The sequence below is a fragment of the Muntiacus reevesi genome, chromosome 10 (genome assembly GCF_963930625.1).
Source record: "Muntiacus reevesi chromosome 10, mMunRee1.1, whole genome shotgun sequence".
Lineage (NCBI taxonomy): Eukaryota > Metazoa > Chordata > Mammalia > Artiodactyla > Cervidae > Muntiacus > Muntiacus reevesi.
The window spans coordinates 31,809,487-31,825,066 of record NC_089258.1 but is presented as its reverse complement, the minus strand read 5'-3'; the positions used below and the strand labels follow the sequence as shown (position 1 = coordinate 31,825,066).

Sequence of the window (15,580 nt, the reverse complement as noted above, 5' to 3'; positions counted from 1 at the left end):
CCGTTTCCCAAGGCCCACCCCTCCCAGTCCCTCGTCTGTTTTCCTAGGACAGTTACACTCTCATGGCTCAGACAGCCTGGAATACGCCAGAGATCCCCAGTCCCCACAGCCAACATCCAGAGCAAACACGGGGGCTGGGGTGCTTTGTCCAATCAAGACATTCCCTGATGGCAAACTTCTTTGACCTCTACTGACTTGATCCTGTGCATAGCTTTTGAGCAGTTCCAGCATTGAATATTTAAAAAGCATACTGCATTCTCACTATGCCAGAAGTTCAGTAGTTTAAATGAGTTATGTTCTATTACACTAGAGAAACTTGAAATGCCAATGAATCAAAAATGCTTTAACTTATTACCACAGCTTCAGAGGTTATCAGAGGTAGAAAAAGAAGGAAGAGAGGGAGGGAGGGAGGGAAAGAAACCTCAGAAATCATTAGTCCACTCCTCCATTTTACCAGTAAAGAAACAAAAATTCAGAAAGGTCAAATGATTTGTCCAAGGTTATAAATACAGTGAGTTAGTTGGCAAAATGGGACAGAACTCAAGTTACCTGACCGCAGTCAGGTCCTCTTTCTGTAATATAACATGGCAGTAGAAGGGGAAGCTAGGAGAGAAAGAAATCTGAAGAAAACAGGTTAGTAAGGTGGGTCCCATGCACCTCCCTCCCCGATTTTTATATTCACATTTGGCCTTTTAGGATTAGTTCACATGCTACTTTCTTCTCTTTCCACAGACTTTACCAACCCTTCCTCACTCTCTACCAAATGTTGACATCCTTGCAAAGAAGAAGGGTAAATGACAAAAGATACTTTTCCTAGCTGCCAACCCACCAAAGCTGCAGCTACTAATCAGTGCTGTGGCAGTATACACCCCAGGTTTTTAATAAGGGACCACTGTGACTAAATTTCCTACTAATCAATGCTGTGGTAGTTTACACCCTAGGCTCTTAATGAGGGAGAACTGTGTAAACCCACACCCCGCACCTCACTATATTTCCAAGAATTATTCTGCAGAGTGAAATCCCCGATGCCTGATGAGGCCAGAATTACTTTTGAATGTCTTCTCACACTCATTGCATTCATACTCCCTCCTTCCGGTATGAATTTTCAGGTGTTCCACTAGGATTGAGCTCCGGCTAAAGGTTGCACCACAGTAGTTACATTCATAGGGCTTCTCTCCAGTGTGAATCCGATGATGTTCGTTGAGAGATGAACTCTGACTGAAGGATTTTCCACAGTCCTTACATTTATAAGGCTTGACACCCGTGTGAATTCTCTGATGACGGCTGAGGAGTGAATGGGTAGGGAAGGCTTTCTCACACTGGGTACACTTGTAGGGTTTTTCTCCTGAATGAAGTCTCTGATGATAAATTACAGATGTAAAATGGCTAAAAGTCATCCCACAATCATTACACAAATATGGTTTTTCTCCAGTGTGAATCCTCTGATGTCGGGTAAGGCAAGAAGTCTGTCTGAAGGCTTTCCCACACTCACCACATTTATAGGGTTTCTCTCCAGTATGAATTCTCTGATGTTTAGAAAGGGATGAGCTGTGACTGAAGGATTTTCCACAGTTGTTACATGTGTAGGGCTTTTCTCCAGTGTGAATTCGCTGATGCTGAATAAGAGATGAACTGTCACTGAAGGGCCTTCCACAGTCTTTACATTTATAGGGTTTCTCACCTGTGTGAACTCTCTGATGTTTAATGAGGTGGGCGCTTAGGGTGAAAGATTTCCCACAGTCATCACACTTGAAGGGCTTCTCTCCACTGTGAGTTCGGTGGTGTGGCGTGAGAGATGAGCTGTCACTGAAGGCTTTTCCACACTCATTGCACAAGTAGGGTTTCTCCCCAGTGTGAATTCTCCTATGCTTGGTCAGTGAGGCGCTATAGCCAAAGGCTTTTCCACATTTGCTGCATTTACGGGTTCCTTCTCCAGTCTCAGTTCCCTCGTCTTTATCTATGGCTGCATCTTGACCTAAACCTTTCCAACATTTTTCACACGTAGAAGAGTTTTTCTTACTGAGGGATGAGCTTCGAATAAAGGCTACTCCGCAGTTACTACACTTCTGAGACTTCTCCCCCGCATGGCTTTTCTGATGTTTCTGATGTTCAGTCCGAGAAGAAGAGTGACTTAAGGCTTTCCTGCCTTCGTTACATTTCCTTGGCTTTTCACCACTGTGTTCTTTGCGGTTCGGAACAAGGTCTGAATGAAAACTAAAGGGTTTCTTGCCTTCATTGTACCTCCGAGATTTCTTCCTTAAGTAGACTCTCAGATGTTTAATTAGATCCGAAGGTGGTTTGAAGCTACTTCCAAAGGGACTCCTTTCTGGATCAAATTCCTCACCCTTACTGCCTCTCCCGTGAGTTTTCTTCTGTGTGATTTGTCCTTGTGAATGTTCCCTATTGCTACAACCATCCTCGAATCTGCCGTAACGTTTCCAGGATTCTCCCACTGAGTCACAATCGCCACTCATTAGATACCTTTCTATTATTTTATCTAAAGTCGATTCTTCCATAAGAACATCTTGACTTCCGCCAGATTCCTTCAATCCACCACCAGGTTCACACTCTAAAAGAAATAACAAACAGAGTATTTCCTGTTTGCAATAAAGAAAGCTGCTGCATTTGGAAATAGGAACAGAGACCATAGAAACTGTAAGAAACAGGGCCTGGAAAATCTTCAGAGTCTCATAAAGCAGGGAAGGAACAAGTGACATGGGGAAACTGGGGGAACTGAAAGTTTAGGAAAAATATTGCGGAAGATGATAGGTTTGTGCTTTATAGTTAGAGATGCAATTTCTGTAATAGGTTCAAACTTACTCTCCTTACATCAATTTATTTTCTTTCCAAATAATAATATGACAGTGCAAGTGTTTATTGAATAATTACCAAATGCCAGGTCCCATACCAAGCAATTTACTCAAATTTCACTTAATTTTCACAATAACCCTATGAAGTAGGACCTGTCATCATCCCTGGTTTATAGATATAACAACTAATCACACAGAGTGAATTGTAATTAGCTTACCCAAGGTCACATGTAAGTGTGAGAGACACCCAGTCTGACATCAAAGCCCACTCTCTTGACCCCTATACCACACTGCCTCTTCTCAAAGCAGCCTAATACCACTAAGTTTATAGACAATGTTAATCACATCACAAACATGCAATAACATCTATGTTAGACTTTCAAAGGTTACCACCCATCTGGCCCTACCAACCTTGTTGCTTAGTTGCTAAGCTGCGTCTAACTCTTTTGCGACCCCATGGACTGTTCCAGGCACAAATGATGAAGTGGGTTTCCATTTCCTTCTCCAGGGGATCTTCTCAATCCAGGAACCAAACCTGCATCTCCTAAATTGGCAGGTGGAATCTTTACCACTGAGCCACCAGCCCCCTACCAATCTTGTGGATATTCTAACCAGGCATCTATTTACTGTCCCTGACAGCACTGCATTTTCAGTCCTATTTTTTCAGTCTTAATGCTTCAGACTGCATAGAATTCAACCCCTTGAATTTTGTGCACCTTCACTAGCACAAAAATAAAAATCTGGTAAAGTCTAGGGTTCAAGTCCCAGAGTCTCTAACACCATACTCTCAAGGTATGGCTCCTCTCTGAATCTTCAGTTCTGTTCAGTCACTCAGCCGTGTCCGACTCTTTGCAACCCCTGGACTGCAGCACAAAAGGCTTCCCTGTCCATCACCAGCTCCCAGTGCTTGCTCAAACTCATGTCCACAGAGTTGTTGATGCCATCTAACCACTTCATCCTCTGTTGTCCCCTTCTCCTCTTGCCTTCAATCTTTCCCAGCATCAGTCAGTTCTTCGCATCAGGTGGCCAAAGTATTGGACTTTCAGCTTCAGCATCAGTCCTTCCAATGAGTATTCAGGACTGATTTCCTTCAGGATGGACTAGGTGGATCTCCTTGCTGTCCAAGGGACTCTCAAGAGTTTTCTCCAACACCACAGTTCAAAAGCATCAATTCTTCAGTGCTCAGTTTCATGACCTAACTCTCACATCTATGTATAACTACTGGACAAACCACAGCTTTGACTATACAGACCTTTCTCAGTAAAGTAATGTCTGCTTTTTAATATGCTGTCTGGGTTGGTCATAGCTTTTCTTTCAAGGAGCAAGCATCTTTTAATTTCACAGCTGCAGTCACCATCTGCAGTGATTCTGGAACCCAAGAAAATAAGGTCTGAACCTTAATTCCTTTATTAATTTCTTTATTTATCATTCATCTTGGCTCTTTTTTGTTTTTTTTCTCTTATCTGGGCTCTTAATCATGAGCTTACAGTATCACTTTCGTAAGACTGATTTTTATTTTTAACCAGACAACTATAAAGAACAAAACACTGGACAGCTCTGAAGACTTCATGGGGGTTTCCCTCTATGGTCTCAGTTGCCGACATGCCATCCAGACCAAGAAAGATCTGGAAACTTAAGGGCCACGTGAACCACAGGCACAGCAAACACTGGAAATGTCCTGGAGGCCAGGGTAACACTGGTGGCATGTGTCATCACAGGATCAATTTTGACAAATATCAGCCAGGTAATTTTGGGCTTCCCTCATGGCTCAGACAGTAAAGAATCCGCCTGCAATGTGGGAGACCTGGGTTTGATCTCGGTCGGGAAGACCTCCTGGAGAAGGAAATGGCTAGCCACTTCAAAATTCTTGCCTGGAGAATTCCATGGACAGAGGAGCCTGGTGGGCTACAGTCCAAAGTGTAGCAAAGAGTCAGACACGACTAAAGGACAAATGTTACACTACATTAATTTTGGGCAAGTTGGTATGAGGCATTACCACTTAGCAAGGAACCAGAACTTATGCCCAAATGTCAACCTGGATAAACTATGGACCTCAGTCAATGAGTTGATACAATATATGCTGCCAAAAACAAAATTGGAGTTGCTCCTATCATGATGTGGTACACTGGGGCTACTATATAGAGTTCTGGGGAAGAGAAAGCTCCCAAAGCAGCCTATCACACTGAGGGACAAATTCTTTAGCAGAAGAAATGAGGAGAAGATTAAGAGGGGTGGGGGCTGTCCTGGCAGCTTGATGCTACATGGACGTGGAAGTTAGCCATTATTAAAAATCCTAATTTTTTCTAGAAATTTTCTACATATTTAAGGATAGAAAATCTATGTATATAATATGTAGTTACTTTTTTAATTCCCATCTCACTGGTTAATTCTTCATAAAGATAGCTTTTATGAGTTATATAATAATCCATCGCATCAATGTTACTACTAATTATTTCTGTATGGAATGTTTATCAAATGATTAATATTTCCTCAGAAGTGAGTCATAAAAGTGACTGAACCAAACGGTAGAAAAGTTCTATCACCACACACTACATGATCAGAAGTACCTGATTATTCATCTCTAGCCAAAAGCTTTTTCTCTAGACCTTTGCAAATTTGATTCATAATAAATAGTGTTATTCTTTAAATGTAACTTACATTGCTGAGCAGTGACTTGGAACATTTTTTTCATGTTCATAGCTATTTAAAGTTTCTTCCTGTCAAGTTATTTTGGTCAGCTATCTGTTGAAGTTCTTTGCTCATTTTTCTAACAGATTCAGGGTTCCTTACTGATCTGCATGAGCTTTTTATAAATCATGGCTATTGATTATGGCTTTGTTTGTCAAAAACTTTTTCTCCAGTATGTTATAAGTGACTTTTCATCTGGTCCCATCACTTCATGGCAAATAGATGGGCAAACAATGGAAATAGTGGCTGATTTTATTTTGGGGGGCTCCAAAATCACTGTAGATGGTGACCACTGCCATGAAATTAAAAGACGCTTACTCCTTGGAAGGAAAGTTATGACCAACCTAGACAGCATATTAAAAAGCAGAGACATTACTTTGTCAACAAAGGTTCGTCTAGTCAAGACTATGGTTTTTCCAGTAGTCATGTATGGATGTGAGAGTTGGATTATAAAGAAAGCTGAGAGCTGAAGAATTGATGCTTTTGAACTGTGGTGTTGGAGAAGACTCTTGAGAGTTCCTTGGACTACAAGGAGATCCAACCAGTCTATCCTAAGGGAGATCAGTCCTGGGTGTTCATTGGAAGGACTGATGTTGAAGCTGAAACTCCAATACTTTGGCCACCTGATGCAAAGGGCTGACTCATTTGAAAAGACCCTGATGCTCGGAAAGATTTGAGGGCAGGAGGAGAAGGGGACAACAGGATGAGATGGTTGGATGGCATCACCGACTCAATGGCCATGAGTTTGAGTTTACTCCATTGAGTAAACTCAACGGACACGAGTTGGTGATGGACAGGGAGGCCTGGTGTACTGTGGTTCATGGGGTCGCAAAGAGTCGGACACAACTGAGCAACTGAACTGAACTGAAATAAATTGCACATCTAAATAATGCTTCTTTTACATAAGCAGCTTGTGGGGAGAGGCATGTATTTATACAAATGCTGCTAAATTTTACTCAGAACATTTTTAGATTCCATTTTCAAATCTACTCTCCCAGATGTTACTTAAACATAAGAAGATAACTGCTGTCCTTTCTTTGTGTAATTACACTGTAAACAGCCAAGAGGTTGACTTAAACGAAGGGCTAAGAAGATGGACTAATTGTGGAGAGGGTACTGTCAGTCTATGAGCCCGATGATCCCAGCAGGTACACGGCTCTGGCCCAAGGTTTGGTCCTGGAGGCCCAGGGCACCCCCTGCACCCGGGACTGTGGCTGGCATCTCCCCAACAACAAGATGACATCTAAGTCTTCATCATCCTCCTGTGAGGGCCAGGCAGTTACTCCTGACGGGTTCAGCCCTGAATCTCCCTCCACTATCCCAGTTTCTCCATGCATACGTCTCTCCCAACCCAAATTCTAAAGCTGTTTTCCTGAACTTCTTTACTGGCAATTTAACTGAAGAAAGGGGGCTTCTCTGATAACTCAGTTGGTAAAGAATCTGCCTGCAATGCAGGAGATCCCGGTTCTATTCCTGGGTCGGGAAGATCTGCTGGAGAAAGAATAGGCTACCCAGTCCAGAATTCTTGGGCTTCCCTTGTGGCTCAGCTGGTAAAAGAATCCACCTGCAATGTGGGAGACTTGGGTTTGATTCCTGGGTTGGAAAGATCCCGTGGAGAAGAGAAAGACTACCCACTCCAGTATCTTGGCCTGGAGAATTCCATGGATATACAGTTCCATGGGCTCAGAGAGAGTCGGAACAACTGAGCAACTTTCACTTTCATTGTAACTGAAGAAGGGGTGCCAGTTAGATCCAAAATTACAGCTCATGGCAAATAAAAAAAAGGAAGCTGGACTATAGAAAAGTGTTGAAGAAGACTCTTGAGAGTCTCTTGGACTGCAAGGAGATAAAACCAATCAATCCAAAAGGAAATAAACCCTAAATATTCATTGGCAGGACTGATGCTGAAGCTCCAATACTTTGGCCACCTGATGCAAAGAGCCAACTCATTGGAAAAGACCCTGATGCTGGAGAATATTAAAGGCAGGAGGAAAAGGGGAGGACAGAGGATGAGATGGTTGGATGGCATCACTGACACAAAAGATATGAGTTTGAGCAAGCTCCAGGAGATGGTGAAGGACAGGGAAGTTTGGCATGCTGCAGTCCACGGGGTAGCAGAGTCAGACATGAATGAGCAACTGAACAACAACAAAGAAAATTATTGTTTTTTCTTAAAATAAACCAAAGTATTGATATATAGTGAAAGTGTAAGCATTAGTCACTCAGTTGTGTCCTACTCTGAGACCCCATGGACTGTAGCCCACAAAGCTTCTTTGTCCATGGAATTTTCCGGGCAAAAATACTGGAGTGGGTAGATTTCCTCCTCGAGGGGATCTTCCTGACACTGGGATTGAAACTGGGTCCCCTACATTGTACATAGATTCTTTACTGTCTGAGCCACTAGGGAAGCCCAACTGATGTATAAATAATCATTTATTATAATTTTTAAAAATTATTTTTAAAGAAAAAGATTTATTATTAAAGTTTAAGAAAGAGAAGAATAAAGAAAAAATGTAATTCCTCAAAGATAACCAGTATTAACATGAATGCTCTCCAAATATTAATAGTAAAACCCCATATCTATACATTTAGATATACATATATATGTACATTTTTTCTTCTTTTAACAAAACTGGATTATACTAAACATGCTGTCCACTGGATAAATTCCTACTTATTCTTCAAGATTCAATTGTTAATTATGCCCTTGCTCCTATATTTTCCCACTGCTCCTTATACATGCCATCATTATAGCGTATATCCCATTATCAACACATTTTGTCCTGATTTCTGTATCTATGGCATCCATGGAAATTTGCCCTTCAAATCTCCTCTGGGGCACTTACTTGAAGCCCCTGTTGATGCTCACTGACTCTACCACAGCATCACACCAAGGCCACTTCACCAGAGGTACTCCCAGTCAATGACAAGAATGCCAATTACACTCGGGCCCATTTCTGCGAGGCATGCGACTCTGCTAGATGACTTTGGCAGGAAGGTTCATTTTTGCCTTTGCTAAAATCTTCTCAACCTGCACTTCAATCTAAGACGCTTCCTACTCAGCCTTCCGTCCTTCCCTCTCCCGTCACAGGTATCAGACCTGCAACACATTCATAGCAATCCCAGCCTCTTCCAGGCCCTGGAATTATTCCCTGCCAGTAAGTCTGTGATGTGGCCTATCTTGGCCTCCTTCTCAGAGGACCCAGACTGAGTGTCTCTCCTATTAAAGTGAACAGTCCAGGAAGGCAAGGCAGAAATTTTCATCATCTATGTTAGCACCTAGCCCACCCAACATTTCATAACCTCTCTCAAATGACTTGGTAGGCAACTGTTTCAATGTCCTTCTCTACTTTTCACCAACTCACCTGGTCTACAACCTTTGGAGACTTCTTTTTGCAGCAGCCGTGGTGATCCAGCCCACTTCAGCTGGGAAACCAAATCTAACTTGGAAACTGGAAAGCCTGTTCAGAGGAAATAGAAAATGCCTTGTTTGGGTCTAGAACAAAGACACTCAAACATTCACAGCCTTTAGTTCTTCAGGGAAGAGAAGAAGTTGTCAAATATAGACTTCAGTACTGGAATTTGAGGAGAAAATTGGGGACAGTATGGCCTTGATGACAGCAAAATGATGCTCAACATTTTCAGTTCACTGGAGCAAAGACTTTTTTTTTTAGAAAACACTATACAAAAGTACATTTTTAGGACCCGTTTTAAGGTTTAGGCATACGACTCCTGTAAACTCAGTCAAAACTTTTCTTCCAATGTTAGTGGACAAAAAGATACTCAGTTTAGACACTAAATCATGAAGGAAAGATGTCTTTACCCAGAAATTCTAGGTTCCTATAGTTCTCCAGCAGCACTTCTTTATATATCTCCTTCTGAGAAGGCTCCAGTTTCCTCCACTCTCCTCTGGAAAAGGTGACAGCCACGTCTTTAAGTGTCATGGATTCCTAGAACACCAAAGACAGACTGTGTGCACTGTGTTACTCCCAAACAGATTCTAAGAATTCAGAGAAGCAATAGATGTGATGGTTTTCAAGTCTTTAAGAATCTGCAAGCAAACTACAAGGTAGCTATTATACCACCATAACAAGTGATATAAAACAAGATTATGACACAATCCCCTCCTTTTCCATTCATTCCAGTCATTCCAATGAGTCTCTGGAATGACTAACATTGATCCAATTTACCCTAACATACTGATTTCTGGGATTAACAGAAAATATTAAATGAAGAACACAAATTACATTTCCCAATCCCAAAATCTGCAGAATCAATGTAAGTTCTATAGGCTTTAAATTAAACATGGAAGAGTAACATCACTGACTATATTCCAAATTATAATTTCCAGTTAATTCTAAGTAGCAACTATTTTCTATCACAATCAAACAAGGATCTGTGTTCAATAACATACAATTACTCTAAATTATAAACAAGCACAATTAATCATTAAAATACCCTTTTCGTAGCAAACTCTATAGCAAGACATTTTGAGAGTCAGTATATCAGAGTGGCTGTTAGCACTTGTAGTAGCTTTCCTGGGCTGCTGTAACAAATTACCATAATTCTGGTGGCTTAAAAAAACAGTAATTTATTCTCCCAAATTCTGGAGACCACAAGTCTGAAATCCAGGTGTTGGTGGAACTGGGCCCTCTGAGGGAGAATCCATTCCTTGCCTCTTCCAGGTTCCTTAGTTGCCGGCATTCCATGGTGTTCCTTGGTTTGCAGCCTTATCACTCCGATCTTCAGATTGCTTTCTCCTGTTCTGGTGTTCAAACTCTAAGTACACTTTAATGCCACTGAGGGCCCACCCATGCAATCCAGAATAATTTCCTCATTTCAAATCCCTATTTTATCACATCTGCAAAGACCTTTCCTCCAGGTAAAGTAACATTCTCAGGTTCCAAAGACAAGGAAGCAGATATACATCAGGCAAATATGTCCTTGATACATGTCCACTCTGAGCCATTACCTGGTAATCAGGGCCACTACCAGCCTACTAGAGCACTATCATTTACCACTGCAAATAAGAGCTTTTTCCCTGAAAATTACTGGTATATAGAAAACACTGGTTTGTAATCAGCTACTTTTTTCAGCCTCTAAATGAATTTCAGTACATGTTCAGTTGATTCTCTGAGGTTTTCCAAAAAGACTACATTATCTGTAAATAATATACAACTTCCTTCATATCCATACTTACCTCATTTGTTTCTTATCACACTGGATTGGCTAAAATATTCAGAAAATACTCATTAATACAGTAAGGTGAGACATCCTTATCTTTTTAATGGTATTGTGAGGACTGATTTTTATTTTGCAACACTATCCAGATGCTTTTTTTTTATCATGTTCAGGAAATAAAATTCTATTTCCACCTGACCAGTCTTATGAAGAATAATTGCTGGATTTTAGTAAATAATTTAGAGCTTATTAGAGTCAGACGTATGACCAATTCTGATAACTGAAGTAAAATAGCATTTGAAGAATGAGCCCTAAGAATGTGAAAACTGAGACGAAAAGGAGATGGTCTTAATTAGTCTAGTGCCTTTATACCACCCAGGAGAAGCTCATTGAGTATTTACTTAAAAATGAAAGGTCTGTAACCATATATGGTGATATATGTTAACTAGACTTACCGTGGTGGTCATTTTACAATATACACAAATATCGAACCATTACATTATATACCCGAAACTAACACAATGCTGGGTGTCAACTAGACCTCAATTTAAAAATTAACTTAAGAGTGAAAATTTATGGTTTGAAAAAAAAAAAAAGAATGAAAAACCAGTGAAAGGAAGCTTACCTGGGCCTCAGTATTTGGAAGAACAGAAACTGGTTTATCTTCTTCAGGGTTATCCTCTTGGGAAACAACAGAATCTTGAGAGATCGGTTCTAGGAAGGGGGAAAAAAACAATTCAGCCTTTCAAATGGGCTCCTCAGACTAAAAATTAGTATATGTGTCACTCTGGAGAAAAAGATCAGATTAAACAAAGAAAAAGTTTTTCCTACACCCTTAAAACACAAAACAGCCACACATACAGTTTCGTACTGAAACCAAGGTTTCCCCCACTACCCTCTAAAATATTCCTTCAATTCCTAGGCTCATAAAATCTGATTTCTTTCATTCTATATACCTACTACTTTAATGTATTTACTTTTCATAATAATCTTTAAAATATTTATGAGATGTATTAACGTGGAACAGCATATGTGCAATATCATGTAGTAATTTGCTTCTTTCATTTTGCACAAGAGTCACTTATCGAATGAAAACATTCTTTTGGGGAGTTTACTGTCATTATCTTGAGACAATCCCTCCCACTTCCCCCCTTCACCTATTAATCTCACCTTTCTTTTCTTCAAGCACTTGGGTCAAATCCTCTACTAGGGTCACCACTTCCTCACTACTCTTAGGATGCTGCGATTTGACCCAAATCCTGATCTCCCCAGGCAAGATGGTCAGGAACTGCTCAAACACCAAAAGCTCTAGAATCTGTTCTTTCGTGTGGATGTCTGGTCTCAGCCACTGAACGCAGAGCTCCCATAGCTGATTCAGGGTTTTTCTGGGTCCAGCCTCTTCAGAGTAACAAAACCACCTGAACCTCTGTCTGAAAGATTCTGGGTCAGCAGTGTCTCCTTTCATGAGAGCTTCTGGATTTCCAGGAGTCTCCATCCTAAAGACTTTTTTCTGTTCACTTGAGACCAGAGTGTGAGGATCTGGGGAGGCAGCTGTCATCTCGTTTAGGCTACTCCTGCTTGAGATGTGTATCACCAACAGAAATCCAGTCTCCTTTAGACTCTGTCAGCACAGTTCACCAACAGGTACTCTCCAGCAAAATGCCAAGTATTTCAAGGATCCACTTTATGGTCCTGCAGAAACCATCAAGAAATATAAGATACAAAATAAGTGAAATAAATTGTGAATCCTAAAAAAACATTGTTTTTGATTTGATTCTGTTATAGAAACACACACACACACACATTCTCAGATGCAGAGAACTGCCCTGCCCAGGAGAAGTAGGTGAAAACCTGAGAAGTTACCTGAGGGTAATTAAAGGTACAGACCCTCCAAGAAAACAGTTTCTTCAGATACTCCTCATCAGCAAAACATATCAGAAAAAGCTCACTGCTACAAGAGGCTCCAAACCGAGTCCACTCCTGCCCTCTCCTGGTGAATGGCCACAATTTCCCACCAGTTGCTCAACTCAGAAACCTGATTTCATATTTGACTCTCAGATTTCTCACACAATCAATAACCAAGTTCTAGTGACTTTATTATTTCCTAAGAACCTCTCTATTCTCTACTACTGAAATTACCTAGGGACAGCCTCATTCAATTTCAGTCTTCCACTGAAGCCTACGGATTTCTTCTAATATCCAAAATATGGTCTTATAACTCCCCACCTGACTCAAGATAAAATTCAAACGCACAAGTCACGCATGATGATCTTGAAACCCCGTCCTGATGACCTCACCTTCAGCTGCAGCTGCCCCTGATGGACCTTGCAGCCATAAAGAGCTATCTCTCCATTTCCAGCAACCCTTAACCCCTTCCGCCTTTACACTAGTCATTCATTCCCTCCCCCAGGAAAGCTGCCAAATTTCCTCTATCAAACTTGCTCACTCTTTAAAATCCGACTCCACGGACACCTCTGGTATGAGGCTTTCTCTGATCCCCAAGTACTCTTCTGCGCATTCGGCCCTGTGTTGCACACGTTCTCATTCCATAAATAACTGACCATCTACAACGACCTGGAACCTGGCACTATGCATTCAGACGTAAACGAGTCACACGGGGCCCCCACCCTCACAAATCACTCAGGAAATGACAATACAGTCTCAGATGCGCTACACTGCGACAAGTGAGGACACTCTCCTCCAGCTACAACTGCAATTAATTACCCACCTCCGAGGGGCACAGAGCGCCGCACACACTATGCCTGACGTCATTTATTCCTCTTCCAAATATTAAGCGCCCACCACGTACCTAGAGACGCGCTGGACACCTGGGAGTCTGCAGTGGCTAAGACACTAGCACCGGATCTCCAAGGAGCTTACAATAAAGGCTCCGTGAAAATGTGACGCAGGCAGAAAGAAGTTCTCAAAAGGGGAGGAGGGGGGATTTGGCCCCACGGGGTACGCTCGGCAACGTCTGAAGACATTTTGGTTATCACGGCTGGGGAGGTGGGATGCTACTGGTACCTAATGAGTGGAGCCGGGGATGCTGCTAGACATTCCGCAAAGCACGGGACAGCTCCCCCTACCCACACGCACACACAATGACTTTTCCCGCCCAAAAGACCAAAGTAGCGAAGTTGCAAGACCGTGGGTTCGGGGAAGGGATGGAAGAAAGCTCCATCCAGGAGCGCGCTTATCTCCCGCAGAAGCTGCAATGTTGGGAGTGCACAGCGAGATTGCCCTCGGCCCCCACCCCGCCCCAGGTACGCCCCCGGAACTGGCAACCTGGCCTCGGCCCCCAGACTAGGGGCTAGGGGCAACCGCTACCTGCGTCAAGACCCGCAGCCAGCACCGACGCCACCGCAATGAGCTTCTAGAAACTGGTCCTGCAGGAGCTGCGCGCGCAAGGCGGCGGGGGACTAAATGCGCCTGCGCAAGAGCGCAGAACTACGATTCCCGGGATGCGTTTGTCCCGTTGTGCGAAAGGTCTGTGGTTTCCATAGGCTCCCATCCCGGCCTGTTGCGCATGGTCTTTGGGAAGCGCTGGTGGTCTCAGCTGCGGAATTATTGCTGCGCCAGAGGCCTAAAGGCCTAGAGTCATCTCAGGTTTTCAGATCTATGATGTTCTGTTTCCTTGGTAACCTCAAAGCATCCTTCCCCTCTTCCTTCCTTACCCTTACCTGAAATCCAGGCTGCAAAACGCCCACCGCAGAAGCATATTAGCAATGCATTCAATACAGGTCATAATGCTGCAACTTGAATTAAACAAATATCAAATGTATTACTTTTACACCTGCCACCATGAGTGTCTAAACCGCCATCATGCCTCGCCTGGATTAATGCAATGGCGTCTTGATTTCACTTTTCTTCTTTTGTCTCTTCACAATGCAGCCACAGAGATGCTTAAAAAATGAAAAACAGCTTATGAACTTCCTCTGCTGAAAACCCTGAAAAGGTTTCCCATTTCACCCAGGGTAGAAATTCTGAATTCCACAGTGACCTACAAGGCTGATGGAATCTGGCCGCTCATAAATTCCCTGACCTCTTCCTCTACTTGTGTGTTGCCAGAGTGACCTCCTCGCTATCTCCCTCTCCCTCCAACCTGCCTGGTACTTACGGCTGACTTGCCACCTGCCTAGGTATGTTGTATGGCTCCTGTTCCCACCCTTTCATATGTTCTCAATGAAGCCTTGGGTCAGGAAGATCCCCTGGAGGAAGAAATGGCAACCCACTCCAGTAATCTAGTGGGGAGAATTCTGTGAACAGGGAAGGCTGACACGTTGTGGTCCATGGGTTAGCAAAGAGCAGGACGTGACTGAGCGAGTGAACAAGAACAACAGAACAGAGCAATTTTATGTGTTTCCACACCTGGAACCTAGAGCCTAGATAACAAGAATCATATCACACGCACTCTGTATATAACTCCTTTCATCTACAGTATGTCTCTGAGATTTATCATTACTGTTGCCTGTGGTTGCAAATCAATGAAAATCATTTATTTTCATTGCTGCCTAGTATTCCCCTATGACCTTTTATGTACCCGACAATTTCCTGTTTTCACAGTCCCTTGCCCAGCTTCCAGGCCGTATCTTATATGGAGGAGGAAGTTTATGTGTGTGAAGGGGTGAGCCTGTCTGATTTTTCTGCTTCCTCTAAAATCACCCCACATTAAAGAAACTGAAAAGCCATGGTCCTGCCTGCTCGTCTCCACCCCTAGTTTTACAGAAAATGACACCCAGTGCAGGGAAGGGGCTTGTCCCAGGTCATTCAGCTGGTAAATGGCAGAAGCCTTGGCTCTGACCAGAAGCCTCTCTGGAGGAGGAAGCACGTTTTCCTGTATAGCTAGATGGAGGAGGCAGCTGAGGGCTCTGATCAGGAGTCCCAGACAGGAGTTTTGAAAG

At 42.7% G+C, this 15,580-nt stretch overlaps 1 protein-coding gene and 1 pseudogene across 1 annotated transcript; one reads left to right on the top strand and one right to left on the bottom strand.

Moving 5' to 3' along the window:
• Window positions 1-1,001: 1,001 nt before the first annotated feature.
• ZNF483 (zinc finger protein 483) lies at window positions 1,002-13,451 on the bottom strand. Its single transcript, XM_065946507.1, has 6 exons — window positions 13,408-13,451; window positions 11,850-12,253; window positions 11,305-11,393; window positions 9,322-9,448; window positions 8,876-8,959; window positions 1,002-2,524 (listed from the first exon to the last, which is right to left on the bottom strand). Exons 1-6 carry the CDS (start codon window positions 13,449-13,451, stop codon window positions 1,002-1,004), a joined length of 2,271 nt encoding a protein of 756 aa, XP_065802579.1.
• On the top strand, window positions 4,413-5,088 carry LOC136176860 (large ribosomal subunit protein uL15 pseudogene; annotated as a pseudogene).
• Window positions 13,452-15,580: the final 2,129 nt, after the last annotated feature.

Bases quoted from the DNA above. Each gene is read 5' to 3' on its own strand.
- ZNF483 (XM_065946507.1), bottom strand. From the start codon at position 13,451: ATGACGTCAGGCATAGTGTGTGCGGCGCTCTGTGCCCCTCGGAG. The intron at 9,449-11,304 runs GTAAGCTTCCTT...TTGGTGTTCTAG, and splicing joins TTCCAAATACTGAGGCCCAG to GAATCCATGACACTTAAAGA. The intron at 2,525-8,875 runs GTTGTAGACCAG...GCGGAAGTCAAG, and splicing joins GCAAAAAGAAGTCTCCAAAG to ATGTTCTTATGGAAGAATCG.